Below are 17951 nucleotides of genomic sequence, written 5' to 3' on the forward strand. Positions count from 1 at the left end.
GATAAAGGATGGGGACAGTGAAGCGCCCCCCCCCATATATCCACCACCCAGATCTAACAATTTATGGCCATATTTGTTTCAACTAATGCCATTTCCCTTTAAAAAAATCTGCTGAAGTATTTTAAAGCAAATTCCAGATATGTCATTTTACCCCTACATACGTCTATATGCATCTCTGAAAAGTATGAGCATTCTTGCCTAAGCATGATGCCAGTAACACACCTAGCGAAATGAACAGTAACACCCAATCTGTAAGAGTATGTCCTCAATTGTCTTTAAAATGTCTTACTTTCAGTTGGTTTGCTCAAATCAGATCCAAACATGATCTACACATGGCATGAAGTTATTGGGACTCTCATGCCTTTTTGAATCTAGAGTGGACCCCCTCCCTTAATTACCATTTTTCAGGCCACTGACTTGAAGAAACCAGGTCACTTGCTCTGTAGGATAAGCCACATTCTAGATTTGTCTGTGAATCGGTCAGGATAGGCCAGGTTATACTCCAAATTTCATTGACTTAAAACGATGAACCTTTATTTTTCCTTCTGTATGTCCATCTCACACTGGCTGAGAGGTCTGCTACCTGCCATCACCAGGCTCACTTCCAGACCCAGACTGATGAAGTAGTTACTGTGTAGAACGTCACGGCCGGTTGTTGTGACAGAGAAAAAAAAAAAAAAGCTTTGAAGTGTCTCATGCAGGCAATTAAATGCTCGGCCTAGCAATCACTTTCCCCTCATCTCATCACCCACAATTGGTCACATGGCCCTACCCAAGCAAAGAAGGCCAGGAAGCATATCTTACCTTGTGCAGGGAAGGCGCAGCTCTGCACTTTTCAGTGAGCTACAAAATGGCCTCTAGTCTATTTGCTTCCTTTTGGTGTCATTTTACTTGTTTATCCATCCCTCGTGTTTCCTGGAAATGGAAGTGAACTCTAGAACTTGACTCGATTTAGGCTCAGTAATTTTGGCATGAGGACTTCGGAGGCTGGCCTGTGTGCTTCATGTTGCATCACATCAGGGGGCATACAGTGTTTAATTGTAGTAGATTATAGCAGTAATAGCCACCACCTTCCTCTCCTCCCATCATATATGTGTGTGTGTGTATGTGCGTGTGTGTGTATATATATGTATGTATACATACACACACACACACATACACACACACACACACACACACAGATAATGGGGGGGGGGAGAGATTGATTTTAAGAAATTGGCTCATATGATTATGAAGTCTGGCAAGTCCAAAATCTGTAGGGTTGGCTGACAGGCTGGAGACCCAGGGAAGAGCTAATGTTGTAGTACAAGTCCAAAAGCTGTCCACTGGCAGAATTCTTTCTTGCCTGGGAAAGGTCAGTCTTTGTTCTATTAAGGTCTTCAACTGATTGGGTGAAGTCCACCCACATTATGGAGGGCAACCTGCTTTACTCAAAGTCCACCAATTTAAATGTGAATCTCATTCAAGAAAAACCCCCACACGTAAAACATTCAGAACGTTTGAACAAATATCTGGGCATTGTGGCGCAGTCAAGATAATACACAAAATTAACTATCATAAAGATATTTCACTAAGATTGTGTTGTGGGTTGAACGGTCTCTAAAAAGACATGTTGAAGTCTTAATCCTTGAATGTGACTTTACTTGAAAATACATTGCAGATGTAATTAGTTAAGATGAGGTCACACTGGAGTAGGGTGGACCCTAATTCAATATGGGACTGATGTCCTTATAAGAAGAGAAGACACACAGAAACAGATATGCACAGAGGGAGAATGATGTGAAGACATACAGACAGCATGCCATATGATGACAGAGGCAAAGTGGAGCTGTGGTGCTACAAGCCAAGGATTTCCAGAAACACCAGAAACTAAGAGAAAGGCATAGAACAGATTCTCCCTCAGAGCCTCCAGTAAGAACAAACACTGTCAATTCCTTCATTTCTGACTCGTAGCCTCCTGAGCCGTCAGAGACTAAATTTCTATTGTTTTAAACCACCCAATTTGTCGTACATTATTATGGCAGCCCCAAGAAACTAATACGAACCCCACAGGCAAAACACTATGTTCTAATGCCATTGTTTCTATGTGTTTATCAACCTGAGATAACGTTAGGTTTACGCATTTCTGGGTTTTTTTTCAATATTCTGGATTTTCTTTTTTTACTTTTTGGCTATATTGGTTATTTATGTTTTCAAAGTTAAACTATATAATAAAGTACATTCAGAGAAGTTTTATTTCCCTCTAGTCTGTCTTATTTTATTCCTTACCTCCCCAACTTATCCAAAAAATCAAATAATATCAATATGGTTGTCTATGGGAAGTCCGATAATGTTTTTCCTAATTCTTCCCTGAGATTTTCAAATCAAGGCAAAATAAAATTAAAAGAAATAAATTATTTGTTCTACAAGACCCAGCTCATGTCGCCTCCATGAAACCTTCCCATAAGTACTTTCTCTTTTCTGAATTCATACATTCCGTGTCTATATTGCTCACTTAGCCCTTTTCATCAGTTAAAAAATTAATGCACTGAACCTAAAAAAAAAATTAATGCTCTGATATCTGAGGGGCATCCTGTTAGATGTTGTGAGGACACCACGGATTATCAGTTAAGTTTTCACATATAGTCATTTCCTTTGTTAAGCTGTATATAGAAGTGAGAGCTTTCTCATAGCCTACATGGTGGCCAACACTTCTGACTAATGAACCAATTCCTTTGCACAAAATGGTGAAGAGAAAATAAAAACTGAAACAGATCGATACAAGTCCCTTTAATAAAGTATATCAATGACAACTTCATGTTTAAATAAATGTATTGTTAAAAATCATGCAAGTGTATTTTGTTACAATGACTAAGAAAGATTTGAGACTGCTATTCCCTCTGCAGAAACACTATGCACAGATGCAAAATGATCAAAGGCTGATATAATAATGAATCTCAAGTAAGTGGCGTGGCCATCCCGGGCCTGTAAAGAAAAAAATCAATATGAGTGCTTTTAGCAATTCTAGTTAACTGTTGAATGGCAGTTAGCAGAAGAAAGGGTTTGATGCAAGAACGATATCCTAAATATACAATAATATATAAGCTACAACACTCAGAAGAGAAGCCAGCTGCACATAACAGTGAAGTTGCTCTGATGTATTATCAGGCAAGTATCAGCATTGGTTTGATGAAAAAGAAAGCAGGTGGAGCTAACAATTGCAACTTTACATTTCTGATTAATTTTTTTTTTAACGTTTATTTATTTTTGAGACAGAGAGAGACAGAGCATGAACGGGGGAGGGTCAGAGAGAGAGGGAGACACAGAATCTGAAACAGGCTCCAGGCTCTGAGCAGTCAGCCACAGAGCCCGACGCGGGGCTCGAACTTGCATACCACGAGATCGTGACCTGAGCCGAAGTCGGACGCTTAACCGACTGAGCCACCCAGGCGCCCCTCTGATTAATTTTTTAAGTGTCTTTCTATGGGGCACCTGGGTGGCTCAGTCAATTGAGCGTCCAACTTCGGCTCAGGTCATGATCTCATGGTTAATGAGTTCAAGCCCCACATCGGGCTCGATGCTGTCGGCACAGCCACTTCAGATCCTTGGTCCCCTTCTCTCTCTGCCCCTCCCCTGCCTGCATTCCCTCTCTCTCTCAAAAATAAACATTTTTAAAAAGTGTCTTTCTGAAGTATTTTTCATGTTAGATTTCCCTTGTTTTATGATTCTTCTGACTATATACCCTGAAACGTTACTATACTTTCACATTTATATAATTTCTCTGGAAAGCAAATTGACAATATACATAAGCAGCTATAAACATGTCTACACTGATGGACCCAGTAATTCTATTCCTTGAAATTTAATCTTAGAGAATAATTCACAAGGTGACGATCATGGTAGCAAGAACGTGCATAACATGGCCTCTGTAGTATTACTTGTAATGACAGAGGGAGGAAAAATGAAATCAGTTAACATTTGCCTATTTTCATACATTTAATTTTAATTATGAAACTTGCAATATAATATTGTTTAAAAAGATACAAACTTCTTCATTTTGATAACTATGTGATGCATATTGGCAACTAGAAGAAAAAAAGTGTAATAAAAGCTGTTGTGGCAGGCTAATAATAAAATCATGGCTGATTTCCAGCTTCCCATTCCCCCTTACTATTTTCCAAATGTTCTATATAATTTTGCAATGCTCCTTGATTCACAGTGAGTTCTGAAACAAAATACTTACCAGAAGCTTACTAATCATAACCCATTAGTAAAGATGGACAAAAACAGGCAGTTAATATTCTGTCTAATTAATCATTTTTCTGCCCCCCACTGGCCTCTCCAGTCCTTGGGCACATGTGGGTGGTAGAGAAGATAATTAAGAGGATTCAAAAACTTCTACAGAATCTTTTGAAACGCTGCGCCCAGTAAGTTGTAAAGAAGGAAACTTAACTTTAAGCCTCATTTAGAGAAATCTTAATTAAACAAACACTATCATCTAAAAAACAAAAAACAAAAAAACACCCCACATTCAGTTGTTTTACTTTTTTGTGTGTTTGTCTAAAACCAGGGCCTGATAAACTAGCAGGAACAGAGAAACTCCTGATGAGGCAGCAGCTTCATCAACGGGCATTCATTCCACTTGACAAGCAAAGCCCAATGGAATGTTGTCGAAAAATGCTGGTTCTCTTTCCACCTCATCTCTCTTTGGCTTATTTGTTGCTGATCCTATGCTCCAGTTCCCCTTATGTGAATCTCCCTTGTCCTTTCATGCTTAAATTAACATCCGATTTTGGCATCTCGACCTTTTTCAATTCCTATTCTAAAGGCCTACGGAATCAAATGAAAGAAAGCAAAGCAAGTAAATACTTCAAAACAAATGAACAAAATAAAGATAAATAAGTGAACTGTTTTTATCCTTGCTGTCATTCTACGATAGACAAGAGCCTAGTTTATGAATGCTATATTTAGAATATAATATTATTGAGAATAACCTTCTCTGTTGGTTGGTTGGATGAAGAACCTATAATATAACAGGAAGATATTTATTAACTTTATGACTAAAGAGATAGATTTAAAATTTAAATACATTGTGCTGGCTAAAGATAATGTTCATCTCTACCAAGTATATTTACTTACCATAATTTCTTCATTTTGAAGCTGCCCCTCTGTGTGGACTAGATCTAAAGCAAATTTAACAGAAATGAATTAGGGACCAAAATACATGAGGACAGCTACTGAAATTTATGTTCAGCAAAACATGATGTCTGGTAAACTATAGTTAGATCAGACTTACCAGGGTTTTGGGGTTAAAATTCAATTTCAAAATAGGAATATGTGATATAAAAAGCATGAAAGATAAACTGAGTTCTAGACCATCTCTAGTAAGTATAAACAAAAGGAAATGGAAATTACAGTAAAGGAATATAAAGTAAGGAATGGATAAAATGTGGAAATCCCTTTTAAGGATCAAGCTATTAACAGTTATTATAGGCCTGAAAGGAGCCATCTTTTTTTTTAAGTTTATTTATTTTGAGAGAGAGAGGGAGCATGAGAGAGAGTAGGAAAGGGGCAGAGAGAGAATCTCAAGCCTCAAGCAGGCTCCATGATGTTGGTGCAGAGCCCGATGCAGGGTTTGAATTCACGAACCACGAGATCATGACCTGAGCCGAAATCAAGAGTTGGATGCTTAACCAACTGAGCCACCCAGGTGCCCCTTGAAAGGAGCCATCTTATCACCACTCTCATGGGTCATGACTACAGCTCAGTTTCTCACACTAAATTTTTACTGTGATGTTGAATTATGCTGCCCATGAATTGATCTTTTCAGGTATCTAACTTGAAAAACCTTTACTTATATAATTTTAAAACATTAACTTAGTTGATCACAAGTTAATCACATCAAACATTTTTTGGAAACATGATTTGAATTTTTTTTAATGTTTTTTTAACTTATTTTTGAAGGAGAGAGAGACAGAGCATGAGTGGGGGAGGAGCAGAGAGAGAGGGAGACACAGAATCTGAAGCATGCTCCAGGCTCTAAGCTGTCAGCACAGAGCCCGATGCGGGGCTCGAACTCACGAACTGTGAGATCATGACCTGAGCCGAAGTCAGATGCCCAACCAATGGAGCCACCCAGGCGCCCCTGAATTTTTTTTTTTTTTTAATGTTTATTTATCTTTGAGAGACCAAGACAGAGTGTGAGCTGGGAAGGGGCAAAGAGAGAGGGAGACACAGAATTCAAAGCAGGCTCCAGGCTCCGAGCTGTCAGCACAGAGCCCAACGCAGGGCTCGAACTCACGAACCGTGAGATCGTGACCTGAGCTGAAGTCAGACGCTTAACCGACTGAGCCACCCAGGTACCCTGGAAATATGATTTGATTAATATAATAATAATATTATAATAATAAATACTGTCATAATTTAGAAATTAACTTTCTTTGTATCAGAATAGTTAGCATGCATACTTTTTCAAGGCACATCCTACAAACAGGGTAGTCTGTAGAAAGTAAGATGGTGCATGACTTTGTTTCCTAACCTCTCTCTCAGGTAATGAATAGTAATCCCCTGCCTGACCCTTTCTTCCTTCGCTAGTCCTGCTCCTGAGAGGTAATGTTTTCAACTCCTTAAGCTTTTTTTCCTGGAATTGTAACATGTTTATATTCCTTTTCTCAATCTGTAAATGATTTACTGACTTTATATTATGGTAGGAGAAAGTTTAGGTCTCTTAGACCAATATTCTCTCCCTTTTCCTCCTGTAACTTTTCCCTCCCGCCATCCTCTCAATTTTGAAATCAATACTTGATGGTTACATTATGGCCTATATAAATGTTATTTACTGCTGAAATGAGTAATGGACTACGATCCCATTTTCTTTCTTACACAATTCCTCCTCTACCAGGAGTTAATAATAACCTCTTCTTTCATTTGTTTAGTTTTATAATTATGAAAAATTGGAAAATCTCACATACATAAAAGAAGAGAGGATATAATTCCTGTATATACCTAACATCTTGATTTTATACTTATTAACATTTCAGTATACTTAATTTATGGAATTTTTTTTGCTCAAGTATTTTAAAGCATGTTCTAAGACAACATGACATTTCACCTCCAAATATTTGATTATCTATCTCTAAATAATAAGGATATTTTCTTACGTAACCATAATACTATTATCATACTAACATTAAAAAATGCTTTAGGGGCGCCTGGGTGGCTCAGTCGGTTAAGTGTCTGACTTTGGCTCAGGTCATGATCTCCTGGTTTGTAGATTTGAGCCCTGCATTGGGCTCTGTGCTGACAGCTGGAGCCTGGAGCCTGCTTCAGATTCTGTGTCTCCCTCTCTCTCTGCCTCTCCCCCGTTCGTGCTCTGTCTCTCTCTCAAAAATAAAAAAACACTAAAATAATTTTTAAAATGCTTTAATATTATATAATAACCAGTCCACATTCAAATTTTCCAATTGTTCCCAAAATGTCTTCTTATGGTTGCTTTATCCAAATCAGAATTAAGTCTCTTTTAATCTTGAACTAATTTCCCCCCCATTTTTTCCCACGTCAGACTTACTGAAGGGACCAGAATGCAGAATGACACACATTTTGTCATCTTGCCTCTTCATGGTTTCATTAAATCTGTTCCTCTGTCCTCTGTTTCCTATATACTGGAATTAGAACTAAAGGCTTGATCATATTCAGGGTTTGAGGCTTTCACCAAATGTCTTTGTGATCTTTGGCTGTCTTTTGTTACTTATTTCAACTTTTTTTTTGTTTTTGTTTTTGTTTTTAATTTACTTTTGGGACAGAGAGAGACAGAGCATGAACGGGGGAGGGGCAGAGAGAGAGGGAGACACAGAATCGGAAACAGGCTCCAGGCTCCGAGCCATCAGCCCAGAGCCTGACGCGGGGCTCGAACTCACGGACCGCGAGATCGTGACCTGGCTGAAGTCGGACGCTTAACCAACTGCGCCACCCAGGCTCCCCTGTCTTTCGTTACTTATAATAAATCACTTGAAAATTGTGTGCATGAAACCAGGCTCACTGACTAGTGGATTTCAATAGGTGGCCAGGAAAAAGCTAGCCTTTGTCAGTATCCACAGGTCTTTTTTCTAAAGCCATTCAGTTTCTCCAAAAATTAATCATTCGGTCTCCTGGCCAGGACTATATTCTTGGTTGCTGTCATAAATAGTAGAGCACAGAGGAGTTCCCACCATTCAATATGCAGGCTTCCACTTAAATCCCATTTTCAACTCCATGCCTCACTTAGCTTTCTCTATTATGCCTGGTCTCCCGGAGTGCTGAGCCTCAACATTCAGTGTTCCTAGTCACCCCTTGCAAGTGGTTTGTGGTCCAGCTTTGTGGAATAGGAGAACTTGCCTAGGGCCCAAACATTCTATATATAGATATTCAACTAATCACCCTTGTTTTCTGGTCCTTGTCTCACTTGCACTTTCCATGGTACCTCTTACATTCAAATTCTAGACCTTTCTAGGGTTCTGTTTGGGCAAACTGGTGTGTTTCACACTGATATTCTCCTTGACACTTAGGTTATAACTTACTCCATTCAGCTGTACAAGTTAATTCTCTTCCACCTGTATCCTCTCTTCCATAATATCCATCTCTCACATCTGCTTTGATCTCCTATGGTTTTTGTTTGCTTTTATTTTTTGCCCTTGTAGGTTTATGCTTCCTTTTCCTTCCTTCTTTCTTTCTTCCTTTATTTTATTTTTTACTTATTTTTGAGAGAGTGTGCTCGCATAAGTGGGGGAGGGGCAGAGAGGGATACAGAGGATCCAAAGTGGGCTCCATGCTGACAGCCAAGAGCCCCACGTGGGCCTCAAACTCACAAACCATGAGATCATGACCTAAGTTGAAGTCAGACACTCAACTGAGCAAGCCACCCAGGTGCCCTGACTCCTTTTATTTCTTTATTATTATTTTCACGGTATTTTCATGGAAGGAAAGGAAATAGACACATGAAGGCAGTATGTTGTGTTTAACTCGAGGAAATTCTGCTGATGATATTAAATAGTACCACTAATTAGGATGGAAGGAAAGACAAGAAACTAACATTTACTGTCTACCATATGCCAGATACTAAGTTCACAAAAACCTTAAATGGTAGGTTACCATCACCATTTTTCAGATAAGGATTCTGAAACCCCAAAAAATTAAGTATTAACATGGTAACAGTTGCATAACCAGTAAGTGAAAAAGCAGTCTTGTATTCAAACCTGAGTTTTTCTGGGCTCTAAATAAATCACAAGAGTCATCTTTTTCCACCAAAATGCAGTCGAATTGGAAATACAGAATCAAAGGACAATACTCCTTCATTATCAGAATAATGCTGGTAAAAAACAAGCACATACCTCTTTCAATCCATGGCTCAAAATCAACTGGCTCTTTAGAGGTGCTCTTTTCAATCCTCAACGTCCTCACTGACATTGTAAGCAAACAAAATAAATAAAGTGTTAATTACCTACCTGATTTTATGTTGCTGTCCCTATATTCCTTTTTTCCTCTGTTTCAAAGTGTCAACCACTGGTGGGACTGCACAAAATACTGGGATCAGAAACACCATTGAAAAATCATCCACATACTCTGTTTTTCTGTAGGGCCCAATGGTAAAATGCAGTCTTATGTCACTATAATCTTATAAATGTACTAACAACACAAAGTTAGTAGAGTCTTTTTTTAAAAATTTTTTTAAAGTTTATTTATTTTTGAGAGACAGAGAGAGAGAGAGTGCAAGCAGGGGAGGGGCAGAGACAGAGGGAGACACAAAATCCAAAGCAGGCTCCAGGCTCTGAGCTGTCAGCACAGAGCCTGACACAGGGCTGGAACTCACGAACTGTGAGATCATGACCTGAACCGAAGTTGGACGCTCAACCGACTGAGCCACCCAGGCGCCCCTAGAATCTTTGAATTGGTATCATCCAGAGTTTTTTGAATACTGGTAATAATAATAATAATAATTATTATTTTTTTATATTCTGATAATATTAATTATTATTACTATTATTATTATTATTATTAGCGGTCTTGGTCATAAATATTTACTAGAGAAACTACTGTGAGCCAGGCCTATTCACTCATTCACTCCTGACCATAATCTTATGAGAAAAAATATTACCAATCCACTTTATTGATGAGGAAACAGACTTAGAGAAATCAGGCACCCTAGAGAAGTAAGGCAAAGTGTTCAATGATACACAACTAGTAGGGGCCAAAAGTGGAATTCTAACTTTAGGTGTGTGTGACTCCAGAGCCTCTAAAATTAATGTCCGAAGAGAGACTTAACCAGAATGTAGGCATTTTCCTTCTGCATTGATTTTTCTCCATTACCCCTAACCCAGATCCTGCTACCCCAGAACCACTCTTCTCTTCTTTGTTCTGCGCCCTAGGGGGAGGATCCCTGTAGACAGCACCACTGGCTACTGGTCAGCTTTGGCTAATGGGAGGCACTGGGAGGAAATTGGAGGGCAGTGGCAAAGTGAGATCAAGTTTTTTCTCCACTCCCTGCCTGCTTCCATGCCATGTCTTTGACAGTGGTTGGGTCCCTTCATGATTACAGCTGCTGCTGGGCCACAGGCTCCAGCTCCCACTGGGCTCCGATAACACTGTTTCCATCCCTTATCCCAGGAGTGGTAATGACTTATTGCTGTAGCCAGTTTCAGGATGTTCCCACCATCCCTGATTTGTTTCTTTATTCAGACCATAATTTTGTAAGTAATCTCATCAATAAATTCATTTGAACCATCTGGGATATATTGTTTCCTGCCATGACTTTGTCTGAAATACTTTATCCTTAAATACACATAAGACAGGATTAGAATGATGTTCCAATGGGAGAGTCTCCTCCTAACCCCCTCAGAAAATGCCATTATTAATAGAAGAATCAAAATTATCCCATGCAAATAATCAGGGTTATCAGATTTTCAGAAAGAATTTGACAGAGGAACCCCAAGCCAAATGAATCTGGAATAAAGATGTTGAAGAACTTAGTGTTCTGGCAAGCTGGCTTCTTATGTTTATAATAGGTCTTTTGCCAAAGATTATCAAATAGTAAATTGCATGGAAATTATTATGCACTTTGGAAGGGTTTCAAATTTGCAATTTTAGAGAAGCTAACTGTGCTCAAGGCAGTTAACCCATATTCCTCACTCTCCCACCCCAGCCATAAAACTGCAAAAAAAGTTAGTGTTCTGCCAAGAAGTTTACTTGTTTTGCCAAAAGTTTACATATGTGCCCTCTGCCTATGGGAAAATTAAAAGATGATGAATAATCACATATGATATGCTTACCAAAGTAACTTTGGATTACAAGTCTTTCAATCCTTACATGTTTGTGAAAACAAATAATGAACTCTTGGGGAAACATTCCTGTTGTGGTCCAAAATGTATCTGGATTCCTATTGTTAGTTTTAAAGAAAAAGAGAAAGGAAGAGCCAAATAAAAATGTTTAATCACAAAATTCTAGTGAATAAGTATTTAAAAAAAAATAAATGACCCTGGATTCTTATAATTCCTTTCTATCTCTTCCTTCTGCCTCTAATCTCTCCCCAACTTTAATAATTCTTCTTTACTACTAGCAGATCTATTTTTTAAAAACACAGAAACAGAACTGATATCGCTCTGGTCTGAAAGCCTTCAGTGGCCCCTTATTGCTCATAAACATGACTGTGTAGTATGGCATTTTACGACCCTGTACAATTTGGTCCATTATTAAAGTACACTGTCTCCCATCATAGTATCCTCTCTCATTACTGTAGTCACATTGGGCCAATTAAGATTCTGCAAAGACATCATATAGGCTCATGTTTCTGTGCCTCACTTAATTCACGAGATTCTCTTGACCCGAAAGCCTTTTTTCCCTTACAAGTTTATTCACTCTTTGGTCCCATCTCTCAGCCCCAACAAATCAGAATCACTTCCTCAGGCCTCCTTTGCACTTAGCATCGATTTTTGCATTGGTACTTATTTCTTGTGTTTTTATGGCTCCTGCTAGATGCTGACTTTTCTGAGTCAAACCGCTTTCTCTTACTTATCTTTATACCCCAGCAACTATCACAATGGCTGACCCATAGTAGATGCAGAATAGATGTGTGTTGAGAAAAAAATGCACTCAATTTTAAGTCACATATATAATTAAATATATAGTACTAAATATAACTATATAACTATAACTAAATATATAGTACTGCCTACAGAAATAACCATTTCTATTTTCTTTTTCTTTTTTGGAGGCAAATTTATACCTATGGTGAAATTTATCTTAAGTCTATAATTCAATGAGCTTAGACAATGTATATAGGTCAACCAATACCTCAATCAAGGTACATAACATTTCCATTGTTCCAGAAACTTTCCTTCTCTTTCCTTCCAGACAATTCTTACCTCCCTTAGGCAATTACTGCTCTGATTTCTATGACCACAGACTATGCCAAAATTTGGTTACTCATTCTTTTGTTTGATATTTTGTTAGATATTTGGATTGCTTCCAGTTTTTTAGTATTATGAATAGGTGATTACACACATTCTTATACAAGTGTTTTTGTGGACATATTTTCAATTTCTCTTGGGTAATTATTAGGAGTAGAAATGCTGGGTCACAGGGCAGAGGTATATTTAATTTTACAAGAAGCTGTCAGATTTCCAAAGTGGTTGTACTATTTTACACTCCTACCATCAATGTAAGAGGGTTCTAGTTGCTCCACACCCTTGTCAACACTTGCTGTTGTCAGTCTTTTAAATGTTAGCCATGCTAATGGATGTAAAATGGTGTCTTACAATGATAATTAATTTGCATTTCTCTGATAACAAATGTTGCTAAGCATTTTTTCATGGGCTTTTTGGCCATTCACACATTTTCTTTTGTGAAATGCCTGTTAAGTGTTTTTTCTTTTATTATTAAACTGGTTATATAGTTGACTCTTGAACAATGTGGGGGTTAGGGCTGCCGACCTGATACACAGTCAAAATCTATGTATAACTTTTGACCCCCAAAACCTAACTACTAATAGCCTAGTATTTACCAGAAGCTTTACTGACAACACAATCAATTAACACATATTCTGTATGTTATATGTACTATATAATGATACAATAAAGTAAGCTAGAGTAAAAAACATGTTAAGAAAATCTGCAGGAAAAGAAAATACGTTTACACCACTGTACATATATTTATTCAGAAAAAAATCCCATGCAGTTCAAACCCATGTTGTTCAAGGGTCAACTGTACATTACTATATATTTTTGTAGGAGTCCTTTGTGAAATAATATGTATTGTGTATATTTTTTTCCAGTCTGTAGTTTGCCTTTTCCTTTTCCTCCTTGTGTCTTTCAACGGGTAGAAGTTTTATTTTTGGTGAAGTCCAGTTTTACAACTTTTTTCTTTTATGTTTAGTGATTTTTATGTCCTAAGAAATCTTTGCTTACCCCATTGTCATGAAGGTACATTCTAATGTTTTCTTCTCGAAGCTTAGTAATTTTAGCTCTGAGTGGAGATCTATGATCCATCTTGAATTAACTTTTATGTTTGGTATAAGGTACGGGTAGAGGTTCATTTTTATTTGTATGTTTATTCAGTTGTTCCAGCACCATTTACTAAAAGACTTTCCTTTTCTTATTTAATTGCTTTGATGTCTTTGCCTAAAATTAATGGACTGTATATGGGTAGATCTATTTCTGCCTCCTCCATTTTATTCCATTGTTCTGTTTCTATATCCTTAGCCTTCTGTTGAAAATTAATTGACCTTGGGGCATCTGGGTGGCTCAGTCAGTTAAGCATCTGACTTCAACTCAGGTCATGATCTCACAATTCGTGGGCTCAAGCCCTGTGTAAGGCCCTGTGCTGACAGTTCAGAGCCTGGAGCCTGCTTCAGATTGTATCTCCCTCACTCTCTGCCCCTCCCCTGCTCATGCTCTCTCTCTCTCTCTCTCTCTCTCTCTCTCTCAAAAATAAATAAACGTTAAAAAAATTTAAAAAAGAAATAAAATTAATTGACCTTGCATAAGTGGGTCTATTTCTGGGCTTTCTATTCTGTCCCACTGATATAGATACCTATCTTTACAAAAATATCACACTGTTTTGATTACTGTAAGTTATTTTTAAATCTTGAAATCAAATCACATAAGTGCTCAAACTTTCTTCTTTTTCAAGATTATTTTGACTAGACGAGACCCTTCCATTTCCATATACATTTCAGAATCAACTTGTGTTTTATGCAAAAAGTCATTTGAGATTTTAATCGACATTGTGCTGAATCGATGGTTATGTTAGGGAGAAATTGCATCTTGACAATATGAAATTTTCCAATCATTAATGTAGTGCATTTTTTTCATCTATTTATTTAATTTTTCTCAGCAACATTTTATAGTTTTCAGTGTAAATGTTTGCGTATCTTATTAAATTTATTCTTAACTCTCTTATATTTTAACTGTTATTGTAAATGGAATTTTTTAAACTTCAGTTTCCAAATGTTTCCTGCTATTATATAGTAATACAGTTGATTTTTATATATTGACCTTGCTAAATTTACTTATTAGCTCTAGTAGGCTTTCTTTGGTAGATTCCTTGTTTTTTGTAGATTCAGATGAAACAATGCAATCTGTGAACAGAGACAATTTTATTCCTTCTAATATTTATGCCTTTTATATCTTTTTTTTTCCTTATTGCATGGTTTAAAACCTCCAGGACAATGCTGAATAGAAATGGTGAGAGCAAACATTCTTGCTCTATTTCCAATCTCAGGGTGAAAGCATTTATTATTTCAGCACTAAGCTGAATGTGTTTAGTAGATGACTTTATCAGACTGGTTAATCTGATTGGTTGCTAAGAACTGTTATCATAAATGAATGTTGGATTTTGTCAAAATCATCTATTGGGATGATCATCTGATTTTTCCCCCTCGTTCTGGCAATGTGGTGAATTACACCCAACCTTGTATTCCTATGATAACGTGGTAAATATGCCAACCTTGCATTCCCAGGATTAATTCCATTTGCTGAATTCAGTTTATAAGGATTTTTGTGTCTATGTTCATAAAGAATATTGTTCTTTAATTTTCGTTTCTTGTTTCCTTTCCTTCCTTTCCTTTCCTTGTAATGTTTTTGTCAGATTTTAGTTTCAGGGTTACACTCTTCTCATAAAAAACAATTTGAGAAATGTTTCTTCCTCTATTTTTGAAAGATTTATACTATTTTTTCCTCAAAATATTTGACAGACTTTACGATAGATACATGGCTATTCAAATACCCTTTTTCATCTTTTGTCATTTTTATAGGTTGAGTTTTTCAAGGAATCTGTCCATTTAAGTCGTCAAATTTATTAGCCTAAATTTGTTCTTTTTTAATTAAAAACATTTTTTAATGTTTATTTATTTTTGAGAGAGAGAGAGAGAGAGAGAGACAGAGCACAAGTGGGGGAGGGGCAGACAGAGTGGGAGGGACAGAATCCAAAGCAGGCTCCAGGCTCTGGGCTGTTCAGTGCAGAGCCTGATGTGGTGCTCGAACCCATGAACCATGAGATCGTGACCTGGGCCGAAGTTGGATGCTTAACTAACTGAGCCACCTAGGTGCCCCTAATGGAAAATATTTTTAAATTGAGGTATAACTGACATCTAACATATTAATTTCAGGCATACAACATAATGATTTAATATCTTCAATTTGTCCTTGATAGTGACTTATTAATCTTTTAGAAGCTGTACTGATATTGCTTTTTTTAAAAAATGTTTTTAATGTTTATTTATTTTTGAGAGAGAGAGAGAGAGAGACAGAGCACAAGCAGGGGAGGGGCAAAGGGAGAGGGAGACACAGAATCTAAAGCAGGCTCCAGGCTCTGAGCTGTCAGCATAGAGCCCAACATGGGGCTTGAACTCATGAACTGTGAGATCATGACCCAAGCCAAAGTTGGATGCTTAACTGACTGGGCCACCCAGGGAACCCAATATTGCTTCTTTCATTGCTGGTACTGGTAATTTATATTTTCTCTATTCTTTCTTGGTCAATCTTACTAGTGGTCTATAACTTTTATTAATCCCTTCAGATAATCAATTTTGGCTTTGTTAATTTTTTCTAATTGTCTATTTTCTATTTCATTGATTTCTGCTCTTTATTATTTATTTTCTTCTACATTCTTTGGGTATACTTTGCTCTTCTTTATCTAGCTTCCTAAGGTGGAAATTTATTTGTTGGTTCTTAAAAATTCTTTATAATAGAAAATATTTATGCTATAAATTTCCCTGGAATCACCCACATTAGCTGCATCTACAAATGTGAATATATTGTGTTTTCATCATCATTCAGTTAAAAATATTTTCTAATATACCTTGTGATTTCTTCTTTGACCCATGGGTTATTTAGAAGTGCCATGCTTAAAATCTAAGTTTCAGAGATATTCTTCCAGATGTCTATTTAAAATTTATTTGTAATTTACTTACATAGTGGTCAGAGAACAAATTCTTTTCTCCAGCTTTATTGCAATATATTCAACATAACAACATTGCATAAGTTTAATGTATACAACATGATGATTTGATACGTGTATATGTTGTAAAATCATGACCACAATAAAGAACACAACCATCATCTCACATGTTTACCATTTTTTGGAAAATATATTCCCTAAGATCTGAATCTTTTGACATTTATTGAGATTTTATGCCCCAGTACATTTTAGTGAATGTTTAATGTATACTTGTTCCCTGTGCCATTGTTGATTATAGTGTTGTATAAATGTCAGTTTAGTCAAGGTGACTGACAGTATTGTGCAGATCATTCTATCTTTACTATGCCTTTACTATCTGTATCTTTAGATTTTTCATCTGGCTGCTTTACCATTACTGAAAGAAAGTTGTTAAAATCTTCAAGTATGATTATGGATTTGTCTATTTCTCTTTCATCTGTCAGTTTTTGCTTTATAAATTTTGAAGATCTATTATTAGGTCAGTATACATTTAGGATTATTATCTCTTCCTGATGAAAAGATGCTCACACCTTGTAAAATGTCCCCTTTAGCTCTGGTAATTCTCCTCTTTTCCATTCTACTTTGTCTAGTATGAATATAGCCAGTTACTTTCCTATGTTTATTGTTTATAGAATGCATCTATTTCATCCTCTTATTTTCAACCTATTTGTGACTTTATACTTAAGGTACATCTCGTGCAGACAGCATATACATGGGTATTGTCCCTTTATCCAGTCTGACAATTTCTGCCATTTAATTAAAATGGCTAGCCCATTGGCATTTAATGTAATTATTGCTATGGTTGGATTTAAGTCTACCATCTTGCTATTCATTTTCTATTTGCCCTCCCATCTATTTTTTTCTTGTTCTATTTCTCCTTTCTTATCTACTTTTGACCGAATAAAAAACCCTAAAATTCCATTTAATTTTCTATTGGTTTTATATCTCTTTTTTTGGTGTGTGGCTATTCTCAAGGTCATAATAACCTCACGATAGTCAATTTACATTGAACTCCACTTGTGTGCCATTATTTTCATGTATTTTACATTCACATACATAACATTTACTACTATATGTATATAATAAATCCCACAGTACAATGTGTCTTTTTCCCCATTACATGGCTAGTTGAATTTTTTAAAAAATTAAAAGAAAAAGGATAGTTTTTTACATCCACCCAAATATTTACAATTTCCAATGTACCTAATTTCTTCCTCAGATTTGAATTTCCATTTAGTATTACAACACTTCAACATGCAGAACTTCCTTTAGCATTTCCTGTGATGCAGGGCTAGTTGTGATGAATAAAATGTTTCTATTTCGCCCTGAATTTTGAAGAATATATTAGCTAGATACAGAATTCTGAGTTGACAGGGGTTTTCTGTTGTTTCTTTTTTCAGCATTTAAGATTTAAGATTTTGTTCCACTGTCACCTGTGTTCCACTGTTTGTGATGCAAAGTCAGCTGTCACTGGTACTATTGTTCCCTTGTAGTTAATATATTTTTTC

At 36.8% G+C, this 17951-nt stretch overlaps 1 protein-coding gene across 3 annotated transcripts in view; it reads right to left on the minus strand.

Moving 5' to 3' along the window:
- Positions 1-2754: 2754 nt before the first annotated feature.
- Positions 2755-17951, minus strand: part of HSPB11 (heat shock protein family B (small) member 11) — a 30642-nt gene continuing 15445 nt past the window's right edge. For all 3 annotated transcript variants that reach the window (XM_030324260.1, XM_030324258.1, XM_030324259.1), the window contains 4 exons: positions 11280-11386; positions 9345-9413; positions 5119-5162; positions 2755-2964 (listed from right to left, as the gene is read on the minus strand). In XM_030324260.1, the coding sequence (XP_030180120.1) occupies positions 2851-2964; positions 5119-5162; positions 9345-9413; positions 11280-11386 (334 nt within the window). In that variant the 3' untranslated portion in view covers positions 2755-2850. The remainder of the gene's footprint in view (positions 2965-5118; positions 5163-9344; positions 9414-11279; positions 11387-17951) is intronic.

This window comes from Lynx canadensis, chromosome C1 (genome assembly GCF_007474595.2).
Source record: "Lynx canadensis isolate LIC74 chromosome C1, mLynCan4.pri.v2, whole genome shotgun sequence".
In the NCBI taxonomy this organism is placed as follows: Eukaryota; Metazoa; Chordata; class Mammalia; order Carnivora; family Felidae; genus Lynx; species Lynx canadensis.